Here is a 16069-nt window from a genome sequence, read left to right on the forward strand (position 1 = left end):
GTTTGATTTCCAGGATCACACAAATGCAATGCATGACACCTTTGAAACCAAAATCCCTCCAAGCTATTGGGTGAGTTACCCACTGGGTCTGGAGTAAGTACATTTCTTGTAGTGTTCAAATCCTAGGTGGAAAGACTTTTCTGTCCTCTTCTGTAGGAAAATTAAGAACTATATGATGCACTTAAGTCTTGTTTTCTCCATATTACAGCCCTGAATAAAAGGGTGAAGCCAGACAAAAATGAGACAGCAGTGTGAACATTCTGGGAGAAATACAGACAGGAGGAACTGCAGGGACTGTTTGACCAACCAGATATTAAAATCTGGACACAGACAGAGTGTTTCAAAACTCCTTCAGAAAGAACAAGAGTTGCCATGTGTGTCCTTCTTTCCAGCAGCCACGCTTCCCATTCTCAGCTCACAGAACAAATCCTCCTTTCCTCTCTAGCTCATTCAGGCTCCCTGCTCATGACCCCACTCTAAGGTGCTTGAACCCTGCTGTCTGAACATAGCAAAGTGATTTGCTGTTAGATTGGCAGAACCCCTCTGAAAGGGAAAAGAAAAATAAAAACAGACTTGCATGAGACAATGCAGCATGAAAAAATCCGGAAACAGAGATCTGACATTCAAATCTGACACAGGAAACAAAAAGTTAAAAGGAAAGATAAAAAGAGAGAAATGGCAAAAGAGAGGGTTAATTATTTCAAAAGTAGCTTTTAGTGTGTCCTGACAGAAAGTAAAAAGTAACACTGGATTTTCAAGTATCTCATTTCACCTTTCTACCCAGGAGTTGGGAACAACAAAAGTTTACAAGAGTTCAAAGAAGATAGCAGTAAATGGGTGTAAGGAGCAAATACAAAGACACCATCCTGACCAACAATGTCCCTGTGTTGCTCATCACTGGGGCCTGAAAAACACACAGGGGAAGCATCACTACACCCTTGCTCTGCTCATATGCTTTTGCCTAACACTATTATTTGCAACTGACAGCTTTGGGATACCCTGCTGGACACAGTGGCCAGTGTTGAAGTGACTGGAAACTGAGAGGAGGAATTTGTAAGAAGCAAGAAAAAAACTAAATAAAGACAGGGATTTTTGCAGTAGTAATTAAAGAGAAAGATAGATTCTGGGGTGTTTTAGAAGAGGAAGAGATAGCATTTGAGAAGTCTGTGCTGAGACGCAAAGGAATGAAATACATGACCACACCTGATGTGGTGGTAATGAAGATTTCAGGAATGATGAAAATGGAATGGGTGAAAAGATGAATTCCACTTGAATTATTTCACTGTACTGATGTGCAGTGAGACACCCAGGCAGAGGGTTTGGAGAGACCACTACTGGGACATGCAGCAGGAGAAAGGTCAAGGTATGACTCAGCAAGCTTGCCCTGTGCTGCAGGGCACATGGCCCAGGGAACAGCGTGGGGCTGTCAGTCACTGTAATGTGACAAGCAAACTGTAGGAGGAATGTCAGCGCTTCCACTATGCTCCTAAGCAAAGCTTATCTTGCTTTCAGAACCATAGCCCCACCTTCCCACTGCCCCTTTCAGCACTAATCACAGACAGTTAAATCTCTGTAGTGTAGAGTGAACTACATTGTATTCGGTGTAGTACAAAATCTTACATGTAACACATAGAAGCCTGAAGGAACCCAGAAGTAACTTACACTCTCTGTAAATAGTCAAGTCTTTAGCTGATTAAAATAATTTTTCTTAAGGAGAAAAGTACTTAAAAAAATCAGTTCTCAAGCCAGACCAGAATGAGCATCCTACTTGGGCACACAGTAGCCACGTCCATTCTTACAGAGGCAAGAGTGAGGCTTCTGAGTAGTTCTGGAAACAGCACGACCCTGTATAAAGAACTGAGAGTTCCCAAGGACCCAATATGCCAGTATTCAGAGACTCATGTCCTGCACCTGGAAAACCATTCAGATCACTTCAAGCAATTGAAAATCTTACAGCATGTGAGAAGAGGCCTTACAGCTCAGCTAATACTAATAATACTCAAAATACTAAGTGCCTTATCTCTGTGGTATACTTGAGAGAAGGAAAAACATACAGCGTAAGCTGCATGTCAGAGAGGTGAAGAGATTCTGCTGTCCTGAAAGAAAGATGGAAACACCATATGACTCCTCACAGGAACATGAAATTGCTTTGGCAGTACAGATGAGGGGGAACACTCCCAACAGCAGAAGGATAAACATTTACCAATGTCGTAATCAGCCTGGCATATCTGGGTCTTGGAATAATTAAACCAGCAAAAAGGGGCCCTGGTCACTGCTGGAGGAGGACACAATTCACTAAAAGCCACATGGTTAGAATTTAACTTCTGTGCTAGGATCCCTATTTCTTAGAATCTACTCATAGAAAACACACCTCTCATCTGACAGACCTGACAAGGGCTCTCAAAGCAGGCAGGTTTTCAAGGGCAAATGGCTGGTTTCCTCTCAGACCTGGTAAGTATCTAACTTCTTGTCTTCTAGCCCTACTCACTGACAAGCAGCATTACTGAAAAATTCAAAATGGGTGTTTGCATTTTGCAGTATATCATAAAAATGTGAAGACAGAACATGTCATCAGTTATCTCCTGGGTCTAAAGCCAGAGGTACCAGGAACTTACAATGTGTTTCGTCACCTTTGGCAGGTTCAGTACCGGAAGCTATTGCTAATGATTATGGTGCTAGGGATTGGGGGAACCCACCTATCTGGTTTTCAAATGTCTGTCATCAATTACACATCTCCGGTAAGCAAAGCCTTCATAAGATTACACCTGTAACTGTTTGTCATGGCCTTGCTCTTAGAAGATGCTCTAAAAAAACTGTCGGGTGTTGCTATGTGAGTTTATTCCCAGCTCTTTCCAATGCCATACTGTCCACCGTCAAAGGACAAAAGGACTTTGCATGATTGTTAGGAGCTGTGCTCCAAAGATAACTTCCCACAAAATTGTGTGGGAACAACATATTGGAACACCCTCCTTAAAGATTATGCCATGAAGAAAAAAGATTAACAATTAGCTGATTGAATCTCAAGCTTCAGTTCAGCCCTTTTCTCTTTATAACCGCTACCCACAATAGGAGCAATTGCCCTTCACCAGAGTCAATAAAAGGTCCCACTGTTTTGGTGTAGGAGTGCCAGGATTCAACAGACTAAAGTGTATAATTGCTTTTTGAAAGATTCTCTTACACCGTTAGTCTGTATGAGAGGAAATGTCAATCCTAATTTGCAAAAAAGTGCCCCATAGTCATGCTTTTACCAATGACTATTATTCACATGTTTTAAAGTTGTAAACATTATGAAGAACTATTGCTTGTGAAAATCTCTTTTTCTGTCCCAGTACATTCGGAAGTTTATCAACGAAACTTGGCTGGAGCGATATGGGTCTGTGCTGCAACAGGAGACACTCACATTATTGTGGTCCTTCATTGTGTCTATGTACTGTGTAGGTGGAATGATAGGCTGTCTGTGCAGCGGGTTCCTGACAGCAAAATATGGAAAGTAAGTATATTTCCCAATAGCTAATAGAGGCTGCAAAAAGTGAAGCAATTAAATGTCACTCACCTAATATAATGGACGTCAAAATTCTCACTGTCCCCTTCTGGTGCAGAACTTGCTCCACTCTGTGTACCCTTAGGTACATTAGAGAGACAGGAATATGCAACCATTTCTGATTCCCTTGGCACAGTTTTTGGTGCCATACAATTCCTGTATTTTCACTGAAATTTCAGTAAAAAATAAATCTCTGAAATGTCTTTATTGGGCAATAATGCCCTCTGGAGCCCACACCACTGCAATAATACAGCAGGGGATAGATATTCTGTAGGCAAAAGTTTTTCTTTAGTTTTTATTGATCACAGCCTTTTAAAAAAATGTGCAGGTTCATTCTTCTGTAAGAATAATAAGAGTTTCAGCAAAGATAAGCAGAAGTCCCTCAAGCCACATTCAGAACCCTCTCTTTGAGGGTGGCCATAAAGCACAAAGCCAGAACTCTCTAGCTTGTGGTGGATGGTCAGTGAAGCATGTTCTTCATGAAGCTGACTTTGCCCTGTTCTGGGGGCAGGCACAGTGTTTGAGATGGGAGCCTTATCCACAGTAAAGAAGTGAGAAAGACCATTCCATATCAGTACTTCTCCTGCAGGAATTTCCTTCATCTTCATGGTGTGCTCACATAGTGTTAGCATCGAAAAGAGGAATCTGATTTCTCCCTTTCCACTTCCCTGCAAAGACATGATGCCTTTCCTAATCAGATATGGTTGTCCTGTAAGCATTGGTTTAAACTTGGTCTGTAAATCCAGAGGAGAACAGGCAGATATCAGCCAAAGATGAAAAAGTAAAATGTGGATCACGCCCACATTTTGTTTGCTATTGCAGGAAGAAATGTCTGCTGTTCAATGATGTGATCCTCATCATAGCCACACTGCATACTGGCTTCAGTAGGAAAGCCAAATCTTTTGAGATGATCCTGATTGGACGCTTCCTTGAGGGCATCGGTGCTGGTAGGACTCCCCACTACTCCATGTTAATGTGACTACTTTAGAGTAGATACAGAAATCTTCCTGCAGGGAGTACCCAGGCATGCACAGTAATCCCAGTGGAACAAGGAACAGATTGGGAAAAGGTAAGAAGAGCTGTCCATTGGCTTCAAGAGGTCTTGAGAGAGAGATCTGGTGGATCAGCTAAACATCTTGCTTAAAGGAAAAGGTACATTTTCAGCCTATTATTATGGAGGATATAGAGCAAACAGTTCAGAAGAGAAACAAGAGAGCTACCTTTAGGTGAAGGTGAAATGAAAAGGGACCCTGTCTCTTGTTTTCTATAGCTTTAGCTCTCCTGTGTCTTCTTCATTTCAGGAATACACTTGAATGCCCACGTTCAATATGCTGGAGAGATCTCACCGAAGAGGTTGCGTGGGTTTGCAAATGTGAGCTGCTCTGTGTTTCTTGCACTAGGAAAAGCTGTAGCAAGAATTCTTGGATTAAGGTATTTGTGCTTCTTCTCATACTGTTTTCTATTTATTTGTCTTCTGTATGGTAGGGAAGTGTTGTTCTCCCAGTCCTAGAAATGGATATGCACTAAGGGTGGGGTTTTACTTTGCTTAAATACAGCTGTAAAAAAGGATGTATTTATCATTTATTCAGAGCAGCCCTGCGGAGAAGGACTTGGGGGTGGTAGTTGATGAGAAGCTTGACATGAGCCAGCTTCAGTGTGCGCTCGCAGCCCAGAAAGCCAACTGTATCCTGGGCTGCATCAAAAGAAGCGTGACCAGCAGGTCAAAGGAGGTGATCCTGCCCCTCTACTCTGCTCTCGTGAGACCTCACCTGGAGTATTGTGTACAGTTCTGGTGTCCTCAACATAACAAGGACATGGAGCTATTGGAGCAAGTCCAGAGGAGGCCACGAGGATGATAAGAGGACTGGAGCACCTCCTGTATGAAGACAGGCTGAGAAAGTTGGGGCTGTTCAGCCTGGAGAAGAGAAGGCTGCATGGAGACATCATAGCAGCCTCCCAGTATCTGAAGGGGGCCTATAAGGATGTTGGGGGAGGTACTCTTCGTTAGGGACTGTAGTGGTAGGACAAGGGGTAATGGGTTTAAACTTAAACAGGGGAAGTTTAGATTAGATATGAGGAAGAAGTTCTTTACAGTGAGGATGGTGAGGCACTGGAATGGGTTGCCCAAAGAAGCTGTGAATGCTCCAACCCTGGTGGTGTTCAAGGCCAGGTTGGACAGAGCCTTGGGCAACGTAGTTTAGTGTGTGGTGTCCCTGCTCATGGCAGGGGGGTTGGAACTAGATGATCTTAAGGTCCTTTCCAACCCTAACTATTCTATGATTCTATGATTCTATCTCATACGAGTCACTGAGGTTTCTGTGTCACTGGGGAGAGAAAGGCCTTTCTCTAGAGAAAGAATGAATCCATCTCTGGAGGTGCAGTCTCTCTGCTGAAGTTAATAAGAAAAGATAGTATGTAAACACTCTTAGTAAACTTTTGGGATCTAAAATCCTGCTGATTACTTGATACCCTCACTCAGAAATACAGTATTGCTTCAGAAGGCTGTTGTAGGATATTCAGACTCCACTGATCTTTACAAATAAATTACATGAAAAATCTCAGTCCTGCATTAGAAAGTATGAGTCTGTTTTCCTTTCCCAGCCTAAGCATCTTCTATTTCAATTGATCTTCCCAAGATTTACATGTACATTGTGCATCTTTAGCTAATGTAGGATCTAGGAAAATACCAGACTAGTTGTGGATTGTAATTTTAGTGGACTATAAATACACTCTAACATGCTTTCATAGAGATCTTTTAGGAACTGAAGACATGTGGAATGTACTCTTGTCCTTCTCTGGGTTGGTGGCATTGATTCAACTGGTCTTTTTGCCATTCTTTCCTGAGTCGCCTCCCTATCTCCTGCTGCAAAAAGGAGACAAAGCTGGTTGCTTGAAAGGTAACATAAAACTTTAGATCCTTAATCTGCTAAACCATAACTCTCAGTAAAGTGAAACTAACAGAGGGGGTCAGCTTTTCTAACAGCCAACTACAGATTTCTTGACAATTACATTATTAAATTCCTCCAGACTAAGTGAAGTCATCAGAAATATTTAAGATCTACCCCTGAACACTACAGCAAGTTAAAAGCCATTTCCAGGGAAGTCTCAGCATGTTCCAGTAAGCAATATTCTAGCAATAGTCCAGTAAGCAATAGTCTAGCTCAGGGACTGATGAATCAAAACACAGACTGAACTGCAAATGTTTAATGTTAATAAAATTTGAAAAATACAGAACTCTGAGTGGATCAGATGATGGGGAGTTTACTTCATTCTGTCTCTTCTTTAGCCATGAAGCAACTCTGGGGAGAAGGGAATTATCTCACAGAATTTGATGACATGATGAAGGAAAAGGCTATAACAAAAGGCACCAAAATCATGAATGTCCTAGAGATGCTGAAAGAACCATCTGTGTATCCGCAGCTGAGCACCATGTTCCTTATTTTACTGAGTCTACAGCTCTGTGGCTTGAGTGCAGTTGAGTATACACTATTTCCATGCTTAGATCTACTACTAAGTAACTGAAGCACCACAATTCCAGCTTCTCATTTTTCTCTGAATCTACTTTATTCCCCCTCACACAGAGCCCACTGTCTGTGAAGATCTGTGGTAGCACCACTTTTTCTTCACTCTTTAAGCTAGCTCTCAGGTGGGAATACAAGAGATCCAACTCAGCATAAATTCCTGCAAGGGCACTGTTGTGTTCATTCCCCTGGTGGTATTACCAAAGATTCTGTAGAAGGGGTTATAAATACCCTAAGGCTTGCTACATTCCAGAGATCTATTTATCTAGATTTCCAGCTCCACTTTCTTTGACCTCTGCAGTAGTAGATGGCCAGCTGTTGCTATCCAATTGTCATTCCATTTGATAAAGGAGATTTATCCTTTCAGTAATTTCCTTTCAGTTGTTTCTACATAAAGGTGGCTGTGCCCAGTACAGCCAGAGCTAAGAGTCATTCCCCTGCCTGTCATTTTTATCGCTCATCTATGGGTCTTTCTCCAGAACCATTGCACTCTGCTGGAGCTTGTTCATTACAGTTGCCAGCACTGTGGGCAGAGGAAGCACCTCTATGCTGGTTGGGTTTTTTTTTCCCTGGCCTTCCAAATCCCTTTTCTTCATCTCCATTACCTTTTTGATTTTTCACATCTCAGGCAGGTGCGTTCCCTCCACTAAGCCCCAACAATGTACTGCTGCTTTTGCAGTGATGACAAGTCTTGTTCTAAGTGATGCTGGGTAAGCACATATCGCATCTATTGACTATGCTTCATTTTGGAATTGTTTCTTATTTCCCAGATCACATTTTACACCTCAGAAATTTTTCAGACAGCCAACCTGCAGGAAAGCATAATCCCGTATGTATCTCTAGGAGTTGCAATTTCTGAGGTCATCTCTCTCATCTTCTGTGTAAGTCAGACCTCTCTGGGGCTTTAAGAGTTAAAGTACATGTGAGTTGACTCTATTTTTCCTTAAAGAAAATGAATCTTCTCCTTACAAACTAAAGAATTTTTCTGTGATATTGCATAAACCAGTGATTGTTACCATTCACTCCACCTTTTGTCCCACCTTTTACATATTTCTGTCCATCTTCATTCTCCATCATCTCTTTTTCATACAGGTATAAATGAAATATAATTCAAACATAAATATGTGTACTTATTTCCATATATTTGTGTATATCTATCTATTTGAATGGAGTCATTCTTCCACTGAATACAACATTTATGAAGAAGTAACTGCAGTGCTGGGCAGTCATGATAATTCATAGCATTAGAGAGGCTGGAAGGAATTCAATAAAATAACAAACATTGTACGAATAAGATCTGTGTTCTCTAAAGTAAAAAAGAACTCAAGAAGAATGCTTGAGTTGTTGAATGTCTGACAGCTGGATTTTGCCATGCTACCAGTGAGATGCAAGTTTTTTCTGCTCCTCAGAGCTCCATTATCGATCGCTTTGGACGCCGGATACTCCTGTGGGGTGGTTATTTGCTGATGGCATTGATACTCATATTGCTTGAAATAAGCCTTCTACTGAGTGTAAGTAAATGTCTCTCTGGGAGTGGAGCTGCATCAGAATTCTTTGTGCAAGGTGGCATATAATCTGCCTTAGCTTTCATGTCCAAAATAGCAGGTCAGGATATCTTCTGAATACAAGCTCAGCCTCTCTGCAAGGGTTTTGTGGACCTGAATTGTAGTTCGTCTTTTTTAATCAGGCTTTCAAGCAGTCAATGAGAAACATTTTGTAAAGCTGTTGGCCTGGAAGAGCTTTCCTCCAGCTCTGATCTCTGCAAACCTCCCATGTCTTGTTCTGCTGTCTTTTAAATCCCTAGGTGAGCATCCGTGCTACCACCTTCGCATTTGCTATCCCATGCCTCCTGCAGCAGAAGCAGTGTGTACTGACACTTCCAAAACCTAACAATTTCCACCCTTGATACAAGCGATCCCGCTACATACTGCAACTTACTAGCTACGTCTAGCTGGGATGGTGGAAAGTAGTGAGGAACCCAGTGCCATGGCTCCAGTAGTGCCAGTGTTTGCACTGCACTGCAATTGTGGTCTCAGCACATAAACTTTCAGCTTCTTTGTGCTTCACAGGTATCTTCTGGTTCACAAGAGACTTAAACATTTCTCTGAGGTTGTCTAATTCAGTAAGATAGTCACGTTAAATCAGTAACAATTCCCCCCATATTGTAATTAGCTTGGAATTTGTTACTTGTTTTCAGACCAGGGTGAAGTTCAGCTCACCTCTGTAGGTGTGACACTGCAGGCTGCTTAGTTCTAGTGAGCACCTACTACAGAGCTCAGTGTCATGGGCTTTCATATAAATAATTGCTTCTCCTGTATGTTTGGACCAGCCATGCTACAGCTATAATATTAATTTTCATTCACTTCCATCCTTTTGCCTTTGTCTAGGATCAGTTCCTCTGGATGCGGTACTGCAGTGTTATTCTTATCTTTTTATTCATCATTGCCTATGGATTAGGACCAGGTAGAGTACAACAATAAAAGTAACAGCCTTGGACCACATGGATAAGCACAAGCCATGAAGACATGTATGGAAGTAGAACTAGACTGTGTGAATATATCTTTGAAAATCAACAGCTTAGTTTGTACTGAAATGGTCGGAGTTCCAATTTTTGATGAATTTATGATCCAAGAAACGATTTCTTTAACAAATTATTTTAAATTATTCAGACTCTGATGGATGAGAACCCTGTTTCCTCTCACTGAATTACAGGTTCAAGCCAAAACAAACCCCTTGTTAATCAATTCACTAAGACTTGTGTTGGAGGGTGTCAATGCTCTTCAGTGCACAGAGGCTCAACTGGTCCATCCTCTGTCTTTGCCTGCAGCAGAGATAGCCCCTTCTAAAGTATCAGAGTTTTCTCAACTTACCTGTAAAATCCTACTCTGTTAAAGAATGACACCTGATTGATAGCACACAGAGTCTCTCTGTTAGCATTGCTCAGTCCTTTCTCATCCCTCTTTAGTGTCACTCTGAATCACCTACATCAGTAAACGCCAGATCCAAACTTATAGCTCTCTACTAGGATCTCACTTACCTAAGACCAATATCTACTCTGAAAAGCCCCTAATTAAACACAGCTTTAAGTTAGTACAGTCTCCAAATTCAAATGGCAGCCCTTATAACTGTAAAAATTACCTTTTAATTAAGCCTTTATTATTATTAAGACTTTATTATTATCGTATTTTCTGTGAGGACCATGAAAATCTTTAAAACCTAACAGATTTACCATGGTAGCAGAACCCAGATGTCTCCTACAGGCAATGGAGACAATAGGCCACTAGGACCATTCATCTCTATATTTTATACATGTTAAGTGGATAGAAACTACACTTCAGTGGTACCTGTCTCTCTCCATAGACCACAAGCAAAGTCTGTCGGGCAATTCAGGTAGAGATGGCTGTGCTGGCCAAATATAGGTGATCTCACAGTAGTCTGACTTACTGGGGCTGTGTTTGACCAGTCACACCAGTTCATTCACTTTGATGAAAATGGTTAACTACAACTATGTTTCTATTGCTTTTTTATGTCTTTTCCTCAGCTGGAGCCATCGCATCTGTTATGAATGAAATCTTCACCCTCTCAACAAGGTCCTCTGCTTTTGTAATTGGTGGAATCATCATCTGGCTAGGCCTCACTTTCACAGGAATGATTTTCCCCTTTGCTGTCGTATGTAATTTGATTAAAATCTTCTCTTTGACTCTATCAATTTGAACTGGCTTTCTAGGCTGCTCTGGACAGGGAGTAGGATGAAATGCCTTGTAGATGATCAAAACTGTGAATCTCTTATTCCTACTGGCATATGGAGGCCACCTATATAAAACACTTTCCTCTAACTTCAGGCATCATCTGCTGCCTCAAGACTAGATTAAAAAGATAAATATTCCTTTTGTAAAACAAAATTATTCCTCATTTCACAGGGGCAAATCAACAGTGTTCAAGAATCTTTAGAGGCAAAGTGTTGTCAGGGAAATCACTCATCTTGTTCTATTTTTATCTCTAGATTTTCCTGGGTCCTTTTTGCTTCCTCATCTTTATTGCTGTCCTGGTCATTTCAGCAGTTCTCATCTACCTGTTCCTCCCAGAAACAAAAGGGAAATCAACCTCTGAAATCACAGCAGAATTCAAAATGTGCCAGTTTAAGAAAAAACATCATCAGACTGTGGAGAAGAATGCTACTGAAGAGAAGACATTCTGCACCAAGCTCTGATAGGCCAACAAGCAACTTGCACTGACAAAAGCCCTGGCTCAAAATCAAACTGAAAACTAAACCTTAAAATGGACTTTTTTCAATAAAATGTAATGCAAAAAGTAATCCAGAGATAGCTTGTCATTAATCCAAGTAGTCCTATTTTATATTTGGCTTTGCTTTTTATGGTGAGAGACAATGGCTTTTTCCTAGAACAGCTAGGAATAGGCAGGAAGACATTAACAACTACAGACGCTTCTCAGAACTGGCACATGGAAAACATTTTCAGGTGTAACACATCAATTTTATTTCAAGTCTTTCTCGTATGCTGTCATTTTAAAGAAGCAGGATTTGTCTCCATGTTACTTTGCAAGAAAGCTCTGCTCAGGATTAAGAGCAGTATGAAGAGAAGGTGAAACATAAACATAGTTCTTGAAAAGGATTTTCATGTGATCTCTTTATGATATCACACTGTAAAGGACCTTGATCATGAACACTGCACATGAACAAAGGCCAGGTAGAATAACAAAGAGAACTCAATTTTGTTCTCTTTTCTTGAGCTGACATCAAGTAACTGTATGTCCTGGTTGTCTCTATAATGACTGTCAGAGATCAGCCCTGATCCCTGGGTTGGTACCAAAGAACCCTCACCTGCATCCTCTGGAGCAAACTGACCACACTTTCCGTGTGTATCAGTTGTAGCAAAAACTGGAGGAAGTTTTTGTAGTGTAAGCAGTGCTCTTGGCCTTATTCTGGGTACCTGATGGATGGCACAAGGGTTAACAAACATACAGGCAGAGCTGAGAGCTAGAGGACCAGAGCCCTGGAGTGAAACAGGGAGTGAGACACTTTCAGAGAGTACTGAGAGAGTACAGAGAGAGTACAGAGGGTAGACACTTTGGAAATTTAGCCCATTTTATAAATAATTAACTGCTAAAATAAATAAATAAAGCAGAAGCTGTGACAGGCAATGTGTGCTGGCTATGTAATGGCCAAGGACACATTGCACTTCACCAGTGTCACATCAGCTTACAATACTAAGCTTTTACCACTGGTATGCTCCACAGCATCCATGTACTGCTGCTTTTCAAGAGCTGTTAACCCTGCTGACCACTTGTCCTAGGTTAAAAAAAAAGTCATTTTTCTCCTTTTTAGTAGCTGGTGCAGTGCTGTGTTTTTGACTTTAGTCTAGGAACAGTGCTGATAACACTGATGTTTTTAGTTGCTGCTAAGTAATGTTTACTCCAACCAAGGACTTTCTCAGTCTCATGCTCTGCCAGGGAGGAGGGGAAGGCAGGAGGAAGCAGAGACAGGACCCAAACCTAACCCAAACTAGCCAAAGGGGTATTCCATACCACAGCACATTATGCCCAGTATAGAAACTGTGGGGAGTTACCTGGAAGGCCCGGATCGCTGCTCGGGTCAGGCTGGGTATTGGTTGGCAGGTGGTGAGCAGTTGTATTCTCTCCCCTTGTTATTTCCCTTATCATTATCATTATTGGTGGTAGCAGTAGTGGTTTTGTATTATACCTTAGTTACTGGGCTGCTGTTATCTTAACCTGTGGGAGTTACATTGTTTCAATTCTCCTCCCCATCCCTCTGGGAGCGGGGGTTGGAAGAAGCAGGGGAGTGAGCGAGCTGCTGCGTAGTTCTGAGTTACCAGCTGAGCTTAAACGACGACACCGCTACACCATTTAGTCACTTCCCTCCCCAAACTCTTCTTCCTTTTTATAGGACAATTAATTGTTTTTCCATTTCCTATCACAGTTAAAAATGCTATACCATGCTTCCTATTTAGTAAGACTTTAAGTTCTATCTTTCTGCAGTTCAACCATTCATATTGATTAACCTTGCGCTGGAGCACTGAAACAGGATAGGGTTTTAGGGATTTTTCTATTTAAAAATGTCAAATTATGGGCTTGCTACTTCTAAAGAAATAGCCACAGAAGAAGCTCTGATATTAAAATGCCAATGTGCGCCCAGCAACCAGAACCTGAGTTCATTTTATATTCAATCTAGTTTCACTCCCTGTATCAATATATGAAGCATTCACACTAGCCAATGTTTCCATTCAGAGAGACCTCTCCCATTGAGTTATTGAAATATTTAATCCACCCATTCTAAGCACTGACCAATTGCTGCAAAAAACCATAAATCAATAGACATCATATGAAGTAAACATTAACCTCAGAGTAAGAGTCAGATGGTTACTTAAGCAGAAGGTGCAGCAAAGTCATGAGATTTCCTCCCGGCCGTCAACTGGCTGCTGATTTGGCTTTGGATGTTTTTGCCCGTCCGTCTACCATTTTTTATTTGGAAAACTGGTGTTCACTAACTATCTACCTACCTAACAGAAAAAGAGATAGCTTCACTGAGCTGGCAAAGTGCTGTATAAATGCATCATGTTATCAAAGAAGTTCTGAATTATGGACATCTATTCTGCAGTAACACAACACTGGGACAGACTGGCTTGTGTATGTTAACCCGCCCACAACAGCTCCTGTGCCCCCCCCATATAAGTGACTCCAAAACAACCAATGAGGTCCTGCCTGCATACAAGATGAAATCTTATGCTTTTTGTTGCCACCATGCCCTCTTTCCCCACCCCCTCTGTAGCAGTGCTGCCATACAGCTTGCAGCTTCCCTGACAATGTTGTAAAGAGGAATTTCTAATGCCTGAGTTTCCTGTTTTGAAAATAAGACCATCATGAGACCGAACAGAACACAGATCTAATATTTCTGTTCTTCCATGTTGTTCTTCCCCAGCTGGCACAAATTTCACAAGATGGTGCACTTGAAAGTGGTAGTACTTCTGAACTGTGCTGAACAGACATTAAAGCCATGGAGCTTTAGCTAAGTAAATAGGCATATGGAAAAACAGGATCAGTGTTCACTATTGGTACTGTACCAGATCAATAGTGTGTTCTGTTGTGGTAACTTCCACTTTCACTTGTCACTTCCTTCTCTCTGACTACTTTCCTCTTTCTCTTTTTCATATCTTCTTATTAGGATTCCCAACCTTCGTGCACATACAGAAGAGAGAATTTTCTCTTGTAATGCTGGTCAGTGTCCCTTTGTCTTTGCAGGTGCTTTTGAAGGAACTGGTCTCTGCAGAAACACAGCTGGAACATTGCAGAGGGACTGTTCATCCCTGTCACCCAGCACCATGTCAGGTTTAAAAGCACAAGACTTGGATTCCTCTGTCCCTCTCTTATGAAGTCCAGCCATGCTGCCTCTGATACAGCTCCAGTGTCTCCTGCAAGAAGTCAGTCCTCCACAGGTAGTCTTGCTGGGTACCTTCACTCCTTCATGGCTTTAACAAACCTTTCCATCTCAAGCATTCATCTTCCCAGGCTGCACAAATCCAATGTGCCAAACATCAGGAGGCCTGTTCTCCCAGACGCTTACTATTGCTGCATCTCTTATAGGTACTGATAAACCAGAGTATATGATTAAGCTTACGCTATTAATGTTTGCACATTGTTTTAACCCCATGCCAAGGCTTCTCTTTCTCATACTTCTCCAAGTGACATTTCAGATTCTTTCGACTACTCACCCTCCCTATCTTTTACTCATAAGGAGAGCTAAAGCAACTAAACTAAGCTTTTTCTTTTAGCTTTCTTATCATTGTACTACTACTTCAGTGTCATTGCTGTGACCAACGTCTTTAAGAAGCTGGAAATTCAGGTGCCATCCAGCCTTACTTGTTTCAGTACAGGCCAAATTCACTGTTATGAGGCTGCATCTGGCATCTGACAGAACTGAATACAAGCAGTGGCATTACCATTAGTGTGTCAGAGTTATGCTTGTACCTGCCTAAATGAGGCTATGTCATGTAAATATTATGGCTTTGGTAGCTGTTGTCAGATGAGCTAATAAAACTGGCTAGAAGGCATCTTATCGCATATTTTTGTCTCTTTCCTTGGGCCTGCCTGGACACAGTGGGGCTAAAATAGCTTTAGCAATAGTGAAAGAGAAAGGAAAAAGCTTCATGTGAATTCCCTCATCTCTCTCAGTAAATTCACCCAGCACGAACACCTCCATTTTCACTTCTGCAGGTCCAGCACTAAATGATGATGAAAGGTGTATCTCTTCTTTTTCTGAACCACAGCTGACTTGCATGAGATGATGTCCAGGACAGAAACTAAAACAGTATCAGTTTCTTGCTATTAAAAGCATGTGAAAAGCTTTTAAAAGGACAATTTCTATTTCTAACCCATTCTTGAAAAGCAGTGTTTTCTCAAAAATCAGCAAACAGGACAAGTCACTGGTGGAAGTGTACCCCAGTTGCTTGCTAACCAGTGCTGAAATTAGAGGTGGTATCACACATGCAGTCCATTGCTTCCAATCCAGGTTTTTTTATTGCATTGTGTTTTCTGACATAACCCCCATAATCTGAGAAAAAATATGTAGTAAAAAGGGATCATTAATGTATTGAAACAATAAATGGTCAGTAATTATGCTATGGACTAATTTTTGTACAATATAACTGTTAAAATCGCTGGTGTTCAAGAGAAAATACTTACAAAAATGCCAAATCATTCTAAATGCTATTGCAAGCCAGGATAAACAGCAGTTGCTATGCAGTTATATAGGCAATAGTTGGAATTACACAAGTCACCAAGGTTTTATTATTAACACAATCTTTTTTCTCATTTCCTTAGACTCACAGTATTTGCAGTAAATCCTCTGTAAATAATTGTGTTCTGTCTTGTAAGAACAAGATACAAGCCCTGAGTATGAGCTTGAGCATTTACTGAGGGCTTAGGTACAACCCCATTGCCCCATCTGCTCTCCTCCCAAACCTTGGGGGTGGAG

The 16069-nt window shown here is 41.3% G+C and overlaps 1 protein-coding gene across 1 annotated transcript; it reads left to right on the forward strand.

The window, feature by feature from the left end:
- The first annotated feature begins 2394 nt into the window (after positions 1 to 2394).
- Positions 2395 to 11272, forward strand: LOC104401239 (solute carrier family 2, facilitated glucose transporter member 11-like). The gene is made up of 12 exons (XM_010018814.1): positions 2395 to 2451; positions 2640 to 2738; positions 3330 to 3490; positions 4364 to 4488; positions 4843 to 4972; positions 6290 to 6438; positions 6828 to 7015; positions 7833 to 7943; positions 8472 to 8573; positions 9450 to 9525; positions 10604 to 10731; positions 11066 to 11272. Exons 1-12 carry the CDS (start codon positions 2428 to 2430, stop codon positions 11270 to 11272), a joined length of 1500 nt encoding a protein of 499 aa, XP_010017116.1. The 5' UTR covers positions 2395 to 2427.
- The last annotated feature ends 4797 nt before the right edge of the window (positions 11273 to 16069 follow it).

Source organism: Nestor notabilis, unplaced genomic scaffold (assembly GCF_000696875.1).
Source record: "Nestor notabilis isolate BGI_N333 unplaced genomic scaffold, ASM69687v1 scaffold27707, whole genome shotgun sequence".
Classification (NCBI taxonomy): Eukaryota; Metazoa; Chordata; class Aves; order Psittaciformes; family Psittacidae; genus Nestor; species Nestor notabilis.

What these genes read in the sequence shown, in the direction of transcription:
- LOC104401239 (XM_010018814.1), top strand. Translation starts at nt 2,428, where the DNA reads ATGGCTGGTTTCCTCTCAGACCTG. An exon ending in TCATCAATTACACATCTCCG is followed by an intron (nt 2,739 to 3,329) that starts GTAAGCAAAGCC and finishes TTTCTGTCCCAG; the next exon opens with TACATTCGGAAGTTTATCAA. An exon ending in AAATAAGCCTTCTACTGAGT is followed by an intron (nt 8,574 to 9,449) that starts GTAAGTAAATGT and finishes GCCTTTGTCTAG; the next exon opens with GATCAGTTCCTCTGGATGCG.